This window comes from Oncorhynchus mykiss, chromosome 12, assembly GCF_057628025.1.
Source record: "Oncorhynchus mykiss isolate SJ-2025 chromosome 12, ASM5762802v1, whole genome shotgun sequence".
In the NCBI taxonomy this organism is placed as follows: domain Eukaryota; kingdom Metazoa; phylum Chordata; class Actinopteri; order Salmoniformes; family Salmonidae; genus Oncorhynchus; species Oncorhynchus mykiss.
In genome coordinates, this window is record NC_143033.1 from 39522818 (window position 1) to 39534985 (window position 12168).

The 12168-nt window shown below is 45.1% G+C and overlaps 1 protein-coding gene across 3 annotated transcripts in view; it reads left to right on the forward strand.

Annotated features, from left to right (window-relative positions):
• Positions 1-12168, forward strand: part of hlcs (holocarboxylase synthetase (biotin-(proprionyl-CoA-carboxylase (ATP-hydrolysing)) ligase)) — a 53119-nt gene that overhangs the window by 36503 nt on the left and 4448 nt on the right. For all 3 annotated transcript variants that reach the window (XM_036937533.2, XM_036937534.2, XM_036937531.2), the window contains 2 exons: positions 10139-10206; positions 10394-10554. In XM_036937533.2, the coding sequence (XP_036793428.1) occupies positions 10139-10206; positions 10394-10554 (229 nt within the window). The remainder of the gene's footprint in view (positions 1-10138; positions 10207-10393; positions 10555-12168) is intronic.

The following is a 12168-nucleotide window of genomic DNA, read 5'->3' on the forward strand; positions in this document are numbered from 1 at the left end:
GAAGGGGTTACTGCTGCTGGATGGGGTTGTTGAGTAGAAGGGGTTACTGCTGCTGGTGGGATGGGGTGGTTGAGTAGAAGGGGTTACTGCTGCTGGATGGGATGGGGTGGTTGAGTAGAAGGGGTTACTGCTGCTGGATAGGGTGCTTGAGTAGTAGGGGTTACTGCTGCTGGATAGCTTGGATGAGTAGTAGGTGTTACTGCTGCTGGATAGGGTGGTTGAGTAGTAGGGGTTACTGCTGCTGGATAGGGTGGGTTACTGCTGCTGGATAGGGTGGTTGAGTAGAAGGGGTTACTGCTGCTGGATGGGATGGGGTGGTTGAGTAGTAGGGGTTACTGCTGCTGGATGGGATGGTTGAGTAGAAGGGGTTACTGCTGATGGATAGGGTGGTTGAGTAGAAGGGGTTACTGTTGCTGGATGGGATGGTTGAGTAGAAGGGGTTACTGCTGCTGGATGGGGTGGTTGAGTATTAGGGGTTACTGCTGCTGGCTGGGGTGGTTGAGTAGAAGGGGTTACTGCTGCTGGATAGGGTGGTTGAGTAGTAAGGGTTACTGCTGCTGGATGGGGTGGTTGAGTAGTAGGGGTTACTGCTGCTGGATAGGGTGGTTGAGTAGAAGGGGTTACTGCTGCTGGATGGGGTGGGTGAGTAGAAGGGGTTACTGCTGCTGGATAGGGTGGTTGAGTAGAAGGGGTTACTGCTGCTGGATAGGGTGGATTACTGCTGCTGGATGGGGTGGTTGAGTATTAGGGGTTACTGCTGCTGGATGGGGTGGTTGAGTAGTATGGGTTACTGCTGCTAGATGGGGTGGTAGAGTAGTAGGGGTTACTGCTGCTGGATAGGGTGGTTCAGTAGAAGGGGTTACTGCTGCTGGATGGGGTGGTTGAGTAGAAGGGGTTACTGCTGCTGGATGGGATGGGGTGGTTGAGTAGAAGGGGTTACTGCTGCTGGATAGGGTGCTTGAGTAGTAGGGGTTACTGCTGCTGGATAGGGTGGTTGAGTAGTAGGGGTTACTGCTGCTGGATAGGGTGGGTTACTGCTGCTGGATAGGGTGGTTGAGTAGTAGGGGTTACTGCTGCTGGATAGGGTGGTTGAGTAGTAGGGGTTACTGCTGCTTGATAGGGTGGGTTACTGCTGCTGGATAGGGTGGTTGAGTAGAAGGGGTTACTGCTGCTGGATGGGATGGGGTGGTTGAGTAGTAGGGGTTACTGCTGCTGGATGGGATGGTTGAGTAGAAGGGGTTACTGCTGATGGATAGGGTGGTTGAGTAGAAGGGGTTACTGTTGCTGGATGGGATGGTTGAGTAGAAGGGGTTACTGCTGCTGGATGGGGTGGTTGAGTATTAGGGGTTACTGCTGCTGGCTGGGGTGGTTGAGTAGAACGGGTTACTGCTGCTGGATAGGGTGGTTGAGTAGTAAGGGTTACTGCTGCTGGATGGGGTGGTTGAGTAGTAGGGGTTACTGCTGCTGGATAGGGTGGTTGAGTAGAAGGGGTTACTGCTGCTGGATGATGTGGGTGAGTAGAAGGGTTACTGCTGCTGGATAGGGTGGTTGAGTAGAAGGGGTTACTGCTGCTGGATGGGATGGGGTGGTTGAGTAGAAGGGGTTACTGCTGCTGGATAGGGTGGTTGAGTAGAAGGGGTTACTGCTGCTGGATAGGGTGGATTACTGCTGCTGGATGGGGTGGTAGAGTAGTAGGGGTTACTGCTGCTGGATAAGGTGGTTCAGTAGAAGGGGTTACTGCTGCTGGATGGGGTGGTTGAGTAGAAGGGGTTACTGCTGCTGGATGGGATGGGGTGGTTGAGTAGAAGGGGTTACTGCTGCTGGATAGGGTGCTTGAGTAGTAGGGGTTACTGCTGCTGGATAGGGTGGTTGAGTAGTAGGGGTTACTGCTGCTGGATAGGGTGGGTTACTGCTGCTGCGGTGTTGGCACTCAGTCTCTTCCTCCTCTCTCTCACTCTCTTGCTCTACCCGTGTCTGCCTCTCTCCTAATCTTAATCTAGCTGTACCTCTCCTTCCCCTACTTGAAGGTATTGATCATTCAGGTTTGGCAATAGTTGACCTGTAACTGAAAGTGTACAGAGATAGAGGAGGAGAGTGAGAAATATATAGAGAGAGAGAGGGAGGGAAAGGAGTGTGTGTCTGAGTGGGTGCACAGTGTAGGTTGAGGAGGTAGTCCCTGCACTTGTGGCCATTGCTGTTTCTAATCAGGGCCATGCTGCTGATTTTGAAGAGACCAACCTGGAGTAACACAGCTGTTTTGTGCTACTGGCCTTGGCTCAGGGAGAAGCAGGCTATATCGTTTGGCCGCTGCCAGCAACCCAGATAGATTGGAGGGAGGTGTGCAATCCGTCTTGTTTAAAGACAAGAATTTCTTTCATATTTCGGATACAGTTTTTTGTCTGAGTCACATGTTTTCTGGCTCAAGGGGACGTTGCAATCTTATTGCTGGGGAGTTTGGGGAGTTTTATATTTACGTTTTTATAGTCCTGCATCCTAAGTGTTTTATATTCCTACAGTACCAGTCAAAAGTTTGGACACACCTATGGGCTCCCAAGTGGCACAGAGGTCTGAGGTCTGTAAATAAGAGTTTGTTCTCAACTGACTAAATAAAAAATAAAAACCTACTCATTTAAGGGTTTTTCTTTATTTTTTACTCTATTCTATATTGTATAATAATAGTGAATATATCAAAACGATTAAATAACACACATGGAATCATGTAGGAAGCAAAAAAGTGTTAAACAATTCAACATTGTATATTTGAGATTCTTCAAAGTAGCCACCCTTTGCCTTTATGACAGCTTTGCACATTATTGGCGTTCTCTCAACCAGCTTCAGGAGATAGTCACCAGGAATGCATTTCAATTAACAGGTGTGCCTTGTTAATTTGTGGAATTTCTTTCCTTCTTAATGCATTTGAGCCAATCAGTTGTTGTGACAAGGTAGGGGTGGTATACAGAAGATAGCTCTATTTCGTAAAAGACCAAGTCCATTATGGCAAAAACGGCTCAAATAAGCTTAGAACTTATAACAAATAATTTAACAAAATGTGTAAAAAGTGAAGGGGTCTGAATACTTTCTGAATGCACTGTACATACAGTCAGGTCCATAATTATTGGCACTCTTGATTAAGATTAGCAAAACCTGGTTGCCTCTGCCAGGAGTGGATCTTCCAGCAAGACAGGAAACCCAAGCACTAATAAAATCCATAAAGATTTTTTGCAAAAAAATACTTTGCTTTTTGCTTTTTCATTCATTCATTTCATTTTTAATTGTTTTCATTTGCTTTCGTGGCTGCCAGCCAAATAGCGTTGCACTTCTGTTGTCATCTGATAAAAATGGAGCTATTTGAGGCGGAATATGTTGCACAAATGTATTTTCTATAGTTGCACACCCCTGATCACTCTTATTGGGGGAAGAAGAAAAAAACTTGACTTTCAGTATAAAAAGCTTTCTCCCATTGTGCTATTTACAATCAAACACATGACTGGCTCAACTGTTTTGGCGAACTACGGTAAGCTTCATAATGTAAAATAATGTGACCGGTGAAATGAACAACGTGATCTGCTTTATTTCCTAACTTCTGCTCTAGTTGACTGCAGGTATTTTACTTATAAAGTAGCTACAAATATAAAAATGTATTGGTAAACTTCAAAGAAATAGTTTTCTTTGACGTATTGACAAACCATCCCGTGTCTATTTCCAAATACCCCTGTATACCGCCCAAGCTTAGTTTCCTTGTCCATTTGTTTCACTTTAAGGTGAAAACCCTGCCATTGTAGCCGTCTAATTGTTAATTGTGGGCCTTTTCTTTCTGTTTTTTATGGACGTTATTGAGAATTCTTCTAATGTGTTTGGGCTTTTCTGAGCCAGCGGCGACCTCTGTGGTACTCTGTGTATGTGCTTTCAAAATTAGATTGACTTTCTAGAGGAATGCATTAGCCCCCCAAGCTTTACAGCCCTGGACCGGCTGAGCTGGCCCTTATTAGAGATGGCTCTTCATTCAAACGCACGCACACACACACACATGCACTTGCTTCTACACACTCATACGCACACACGCAGCACACACACAAACACCCATACCCCCACCACCTCCTTCTTTATTGACAATCTCTCATTGAGCGTATAAGAGCATTACCATGTTTAGGACTGAGTTGTTTTGTGTGATCTCATATTTGCATTGTTGAAATGTATTTCACGCTGCTTTGCATGCTAAGCTGGCCCAGGGAGAAGAGGGGGAACTTATTTTAGATGTGACAAAGCCCAAGAAAAAAATACATGGGGGGGGGGGGGGGGGTAAAACACCCTCCACGCAGACACGGTTAATTTTGGTTCCCAGCTTTGGGACAATGCAGCTTTTCTCTCTCCTCTCTCTGTGGCTGGGCTCTGTACTGACTCTATAATAGAGACCAGAGCAGTCTGGGAGGAGGAGACAGACTTGAAGTGGCTCTCCCTTTCTTTCTCTCTGTCTCTCCCTATGGCACTCTCTCACTCTTACTCCTAATATTCCACCATTCAGTAGGCCTATTTTGACTACAATTATGTTTTTTAAAAGGTGCTTTTGAGACCTTGGACTAATAATGATGCTGGACTTTTTCCACATTTGTAAAATTGATTAAATATTTTTTTCCCTCAATCTACACACTACCCCATAATGAAAAAGCAAAAACGGGTTTTTAGAATTTTTTCAAAATGTTTTAAGACCTAAAAAACTGATACCTTATTTACATAACAATTCAGACCTTTTGCTAGGAGACGCGGAATTGAGCTCAGGTGCATCCTGTTTCCAATGATCATCCTTGATGTTTCTGCAACTTGATTGGAATCCATCTGTGGTAAATTCAATTGATTGGACATGATTTGGAAAGGCACACACCTGTCTATATAAGGTCCCACAGTTGACAGTACATTACAGAGCAAAAACCAAGCCATAAGGTTGAAGGAATTGTCAGTAGAGCTCCAAGACAGGATTGTGTCGAGGCACAGATCTAGGAAAGGGTACCAGTGGCCTTGGTCAGGGAGGTGACCAAGAACCCAATGGTCACTCTAGAGTTCCTCTGTGGAGATGGGAGAACCTTCCAGAAGAACAACCATCTCTGCAGTTCTCCACCAATCAGGCCTTTATGATAGTGGCCAGACGGAAGCCACTCAGTAAAAGGCAGAGGCCAATAACATCCCTATTTTGAAGCATGATGGTGGCCGAAACATGCTGTGGGGATGTTTTTCAGCGGCAGAGATGGGGAGACTAGTCAAGATTGAAGGCAAGATGAACAGAGCAAAGTACAGAGAGATCCTTGAGGAAAACCTGCTCCAGAGCACTCAGGACCTCCGAGCAGGGCAAAGGTTCACCTTCCAACAGGACAACAAGCCAAGACAATGCAGGAGTGGCTTTGGGACAAGTTTCTGAATGTCCTTGAGTGGCCCAGCCAGAGCCCGCACTTGAACCCAATCGAACATCTCTGGAGAGACCTAAAAATACCTCTGCAGTGACTCTCCCCATCTAACCTGACAGAGATTGAGAGGATATGCAGAGAAAAATGGGACAAACTCCCAAAATACAGGTGTGCCAAGCCTGTGGCGTCATACCCAAGAAGACTTGAGGCTGTAATCACTGCCAAAAGTACTTCAACAAAGTACTTAGTAAAGTGTCATGTAAATATGATATTTCAGTTTTTTATTTTGAATACATTAGAAAACATTTCTTAACCTGTTTATGCTTTGTCATTATGGGTTATTGTGTGTAGATTGATGGGGGGGGGGGAATGATTCAATCCGTTTTAGAATAAGGCAGTAACGTAACAAAATGTAGAAAAAGTCAAGGGGTCGGAATACTCTCCGACTGCACTGTTTGAATCAGTGGCCCACGATTTGGGGTGGAAATGGCCTATTCTGAAGGTTGACTTCCTTATGGATATTGCGAAAGTGCTTTGAGTATTCATCCAGATTATGTTTTCATGAAGTGCTTCAAATTTTCTACACTTCCACAGTAGTCAGTCGAGTATGTGTAGGCTGTTTCCTATTTACAAGGCATCTTTTCACATTACCAGTAGTACATCTCTTCATTCACCCACTTCCCATTGCATCTCAGCCATTATCTTCCTCCTCGGCTGTAAACAACGGAAAAACACACTCACACACACACCTCTTACACACAAATTGAAGAAAACATGCACACCCACACGCGACCCACACCCCCAGCTGTATCAGACACTTTATCAGACACTTAATGGTGGACAGCGGTACCCTGGCAACCTGGTGAGGAGGTCAGCGAAAGTCTTCCTAGCCTAGTTAAGGCACTGATGTTCTTATTAAAAGCAAATTTCTGTGGCTGAAGGACTCCAGAGAGCCAGCTGGGCCCCCTGTTCGCTTCACCTCACGCCTTGATTGGCGAGGGGGCGGCCGTCGTCACGGAGCGGCGCACAGGGTTCTCCCTGGTCCTGCCAAACAGCGTCAGCGCTCAATTAGGGCACCTGCGCGGTGCTCCGAGCCTGGCCACCTCCTAACTGGCCTCAGACGCGGAGAGGTCATGCTCCTGCTAACATGGTTCAAAGACATGACTCTCACAGCTCACACTGCGGCACACAAATACTGTGTGCGTGTCTGTGTGAGGGAAGATTTGGAAGAGCAGTGCGAGATTTACTATGACATGGCAGTATACAGGATTTCATGCCTTTTTTAAACTAAACCATGCACGAAAGCTATTTTCTTAACACAGGTTCATACCCAAGCATTACTCAACATCATCATAATTGATTAACATAAATTGCATGTTGCTACTTTTATTTTTATTCAGTCAACATTTTATTAATCTTAGTTTGGCGAAGAAAGTACAGCAGAATACTTAATATTCAAGTTATTTAAAACATTTTCTCTGTGTCTAGAACTTTTTGAAGGCTTCAGTTTTTTGACCGCACAGGTTTTTGTTGAGCAAGGGATGGCAGTTTTTTTGCCGTTGGGCCATTATACCACGTCCAATTGAATTACTATCAGTTTGAGATAACAAATTCCTACATCTGCTAATCAGCGTTTTTTTTTTTTTTTTTTTTTTACATTTTCTCTCATTTCTTTTTTTTACTTCCACCACTCTCCACCATGCATATCTCTGACATATTTGCGTAGATCAAGGAATTTGCTGCAAACAATAGTAATTCCACCTCAAAAAGCACAAGAAAACGGATTTCGACACCCACCATCTGATTGTTCTGAAATCGTTTCTGTTGTCAGAAACAGATAAGATTAGCATTCATGAAACATTCATTTGTTAAAATATACACTAAACCAAAATATAAACCCATCATGCAAGAATGTACAGTTTATATAAGGAAATCAGTCAATTGAAATAAATTAATTAGGCCCTAATCTATAGATTTCACATGACTGGGAATACAGATATGCCTTAATAAAAAGGAAGTGGCGTAGATCAGAAAACCAGTCAGTATCTGGTGTGACCTCATGCAGTGCGTCACATGTCCTTCACATAGAGTTGATCAGGCTGTTGATTGTGGTCTGTGGAATGTTGTCCCACTCCTCTTCAGTGGCTGTGCGAAGTTGCTGGATATTTGCGGGAACTGGAACATACTGTCATACACGTCAATCCAAAGCATCCCAAACATTCTCAATGGGTGACATGTCTGGTGAGTATGCAGGCCAAGGAAGAACTGGGACATTTTCAGCTTCCAGGAATTGTGTACAGGTCCTTACAACATGGGGCCGTGCATTATCATGCTGAAACATAAGATGATGGCGGCAGATGAACAATGGACCTCAAGATCTCGTCACGGTATGTCTGCATTCAAATTGCCATCGATAAAATGCAATTGTTTTCGTTGTCCGTTGCTTATGCCCGCACATACCATAACACCACCGCCACTATGGGCACTCTGTTCACAACGTTGACATCAGCAATCCGCTCGCACACACGACACCATACATGTTGTCTGCCATCTGCCCGATACAGTTCAAATTGGAATTCATCAGTGAAGAACATACTTCTCCAGCATCGAAGGTGAGCATTTGCCCACTAAAGTCAGTTACGCCAAACTGCAGTCAGTTCGGCTTCAGTCACTCCTGCGTTATCTTGGCTGTGTGCTTAGGGTCATTGTCCTGTTGGAAAGTGAACCTTCGCCCCCGTCTGAGGTCCTGAGCACTCTGGATCAGGTTTTCATCAAGGATCTCTCTGTACTTTGTTCCGTTCATCTTTCCCTGGATCCTGACTAGTCTCCCAGTCCCTGCCACTAAAAACATCCCCACAGCATGTTTCTGACGCCATCATGCTTCAAAATAGGGATGTTATTGGTCTCTGCCTTTTACTGAGTGGCTTCCGTCTGGCCACTATCACAAAGGCCTGATTGGTGGAGAACTGCAGAGATGCTGCCACCACCATGCTTCACCTTAGGGAGGATGCCAGGTTTCATCCAGACATAACGCTTGGCATGCAGAGCAAAGAGTTCAATCTTGGTTTCATCAGACCAGAGAATCTTGTTTCTCATGGTCAGAGAGTTTTTTAGGGGCCTTTTGGCAAACTCCAAGCGGGCTGTCATGCCTTTTACTGAGGAGTGGCTTCCTTCTGGTCACTCTACCATAAAGGCCTGATTGGTGGAGTGCTGCAGAGATGGTTGTCCTCTGCCTCTGTCAGAGTGACCATCGGGTTCTTGGTCACTTCCCTGACCAAGGCCCATCTCACCCGATTGTTCAGTTTAGCTGGGTGGCCAGACTCTTGGTGGTTCCAAACTTTTTCCATTTAAGAATGATGGAGGCCGGTGTGTTCTTGGGGACCTTCAATGCTGCAGACCTTGTTTTGTACTCTCCCCCAGATCTGTGCCTCGACACAATCCTGTCTTGGAGCTCTACGGACAATTCCTTCAAACTCATGTGGACTCCAATCAAGGATGATCAATGGAAACAGGATGTACCTGAGCTCAATTTCAAGTCTCATAGCAAAGAGTCTGAATACTTATGTAAATAAGGTATTTCTGTTTTTATTTTTACTTTGTCATTATTGGGTATTGTGTGTAGATTGATGAGAATGTTTTTTCATTTAATACTTTTTAGACTAAAGCTGTAGTGTACCAATGTGGTAAATGAAGGGGTCTGAATACTTTCCGAAGGCACTGTAACCTCATTGTTTTTGTGTTATTGTTTTTTTATTGTTTTTTATTTAGCTATTTTTAAAAAACTTTTTAACTCTGCATTGTTGATAAAGGGCTCGTAAGTAAGCATTTCATGGTAAAGTCCACACCTGTTGTATCCGGCATATGTGACAAGTAACATTTCATTTTAATTGATTAATTGCTGACCAAATGATTAGATAAGAACAGGTAGGTAGCCTAGCGGTTAAGAGCTTTGGGCCCGTAACCAAAAGGTTGCTGGTTCAAATCCCTGAGCCAACTAAGTTAAGTCTATTGATGTGCCCTTGAGCAAGTCACTTAACCGTAATTGCTCCTGTAAGTCACTCTGGATAAGAGCGTCTGCTAAATGACTAAAATGTAAAACGATTGTGTTTAAAAAGCATTAGCACCTGGGCCTGTGTGTGTTTGTGGTGTGTGTTTGGGGTTAAAGGAGAGGTGCAGAGTTAACACCACCTACCTGAGTAGTTTATCTTTAACTGAGTGTGATTAATGCAGGGTGGCCATCCAAAGCGACACTAGTAGCTCTGGGCCTTCTAGAAAGGAAATATTAACTACCAGGCATCTGCAGCCAAGCTACTTGAGAGAGAGGAGAAAATATTTGAAAATGATTGATCAACAGGGTCCTTTTTTTACTCTCAGTGCAAAGGCAGTTTCTTGTGTTTTTGTGTTTGACTAATCACACATGAAATGAGCCTATGTTTTTGGTGAGTTGTTGAAGTAGACACGTCACACGCAGTGTAGCAGGGCTAAGGGCCCAGCACTGACGGGGGGGGGTGAGAGAAAGTAATGGAAGGACCGTCCTCCTCTGCTAGCTAATAGTTTGAGAAATGATTTCTGTGACACCAATGATTGAATGCAGAACTAAACTAGTGACTCAACTACTATTTTTCTCAAAGGGTGTCATTTACAGAGTGTTGTCAGTGTATGAATAACACTCTTATCACTAATCAGTTATGTGAAGGCAACACTTTCATATTCTGACACCTTCCTTCCCTCCTGTCCTTCAGGTTGATGCTCCAGCTGCCTGAGAAAATGGGGTTAACTGCTGTAGCGGCTCGACAGACCCAGGGTAGAGGTCAGTTTCCAACACAACGCTCTCTCACTCGCTTTTTTTCTTGCTCTCTCTCCCTCACTTAGCTACTACTTTTCAATTCACCTACATTGGTACGTTTTTGTACCTCGTTCCAATGAACAACCTAAAGGTGGATTGTTACATCATGTCGCCTCTTACTGTGTTTTTTGTTGCATTTTCCGTATGTCAGGCCGTGGGGGGAATGCGTGGCTGAGTCCTCTAGGGTGTGCCATGTTTAGTGTGCATGTGCAAGTGGCTGTGAGTTCCAGACTGGGCCAGAGGATCCCCTTCCTGCAGCACCTGGCTGCCCTGGCTGTGGTGGAGGCCGTACGCACCCTTCCCGGTTACCAGGTACAAACACTACATACTACATACACTACATACAGCCTAGTGGTTAGAGCGTTGGACTAGTAACCGGAAGGTTGTGAGTTCAAACCCCCGAGCTGACAAGGTACAAATCTGTCGTTCTGCCCCTGAACAGGCAGTTAACCCACTGTTCCCAGGCCGTCATTGAAAATAAGAATTTGTTCTTAACTGACTTGCCTGGTTAAATAAAGGTAAAATAAAAAAAATAAATACTACTGCTGCATGGTTGCCACCAAGCTACACTATATATACAAAAGTATGTGGACACCCCTTCAATTAGTAGATTTGGGTATTTCAGCCACACCCGTTGCTGACAGGTGTATAAAATTGAGCACACCGCCATGCAATCTCCATAGACAAACATTGGCCGTTGAATGGCCTTACTGAAGAGCTCAGTGACTTTCAAAGTGGCACCGTCATAGGATGCCACCTTTCCAACAAGTCAGTTCGTCAAATCTATGTCCTGCTAGAGCTGCCCCGGTCAACTGTAAGTGCTGGTATTGTGAGGTTGAAACGTCTATGAGCAACAACGGCTCAGCCGTGAAGTGGTAGGCCACAAAAGCTCACAGAATAAAAATCGCATGTCCTCGGGTTGCAACACTCACTACGAAGTTCCAAACTGCCTCTGGAAGCAACGTCATCACAATACCTGTTTGTCGAGAGCTTCATGAAATGGGTTTCCATGGCCGAGCAGCCGCACACAAGCCGCCATTGGAATCTGGAGCAGTAGAAACGCGTTCTGTGGAGTGATGTCTCACGCTTCACAATCTGGCAGTCAGATGGACGAATCTGGGTTTGGTGGATGCCAGGAGAACGCTACCTGCTTGAATGCATAGTGCCAACTATAAAGTTTGGTGGAGGAGGAGTAATGTTCTGGGGCTGTTTTTTATGTTTCAGGCTAGTCCCCTTAATTCCAGTGAAGGGAAATCTTAACGCTACAGCATACAATGACATTCTAGATGTGCCAACAGTTTGGGGAAGGCCCTATTCCTGTTTCAGCATGACAATGCCCCCGTGCACAAAGCAAGGTCCATACATAAATGGTTTGTTGAGATCGGTGTGGAAGAACTTGACTGGCCTGCACAGTGCCCTGACCTCAACCCCATCAAAAACCTTTGGGGTGAATTGGAACACCGACTGCAAGCCAGGCCTGATCGCCCAACATCAGTGCCCAACCTCACTAATGCTCTTGTGGCTGAATGGAGGCAAGTCCCCGCAGCAATGTTCCAATGCAATGTTCCATCTAGTGGAAAGCCTTCCCAGAATAGTGGAGGCTGTTATAGCAGCAAAGGGGGGACCAACTCCATATTAATACCCATGATTTTGGAATGAGATGTTCAACAAGCAGGTGTCCACTTACTTTTGGACTTGTAGTGCATCTCCAAGCTACAGCCATAGACCTGCCCTAATCCCAATCCATGTCACTGAGGTTAAGCCTGTCATCACTAGAATACTTTACTTACTGCACTGATACATTTACCATTGGGAGCACTCCTTATGCCGAATAAAGGGCTCCAGGTTTCACACAGCTATTTATGGCCAGTGTTGTGTGGCTATTTATGGCCTCCTTGTTCTGTTCAACGCAATGCACTTCCCTCT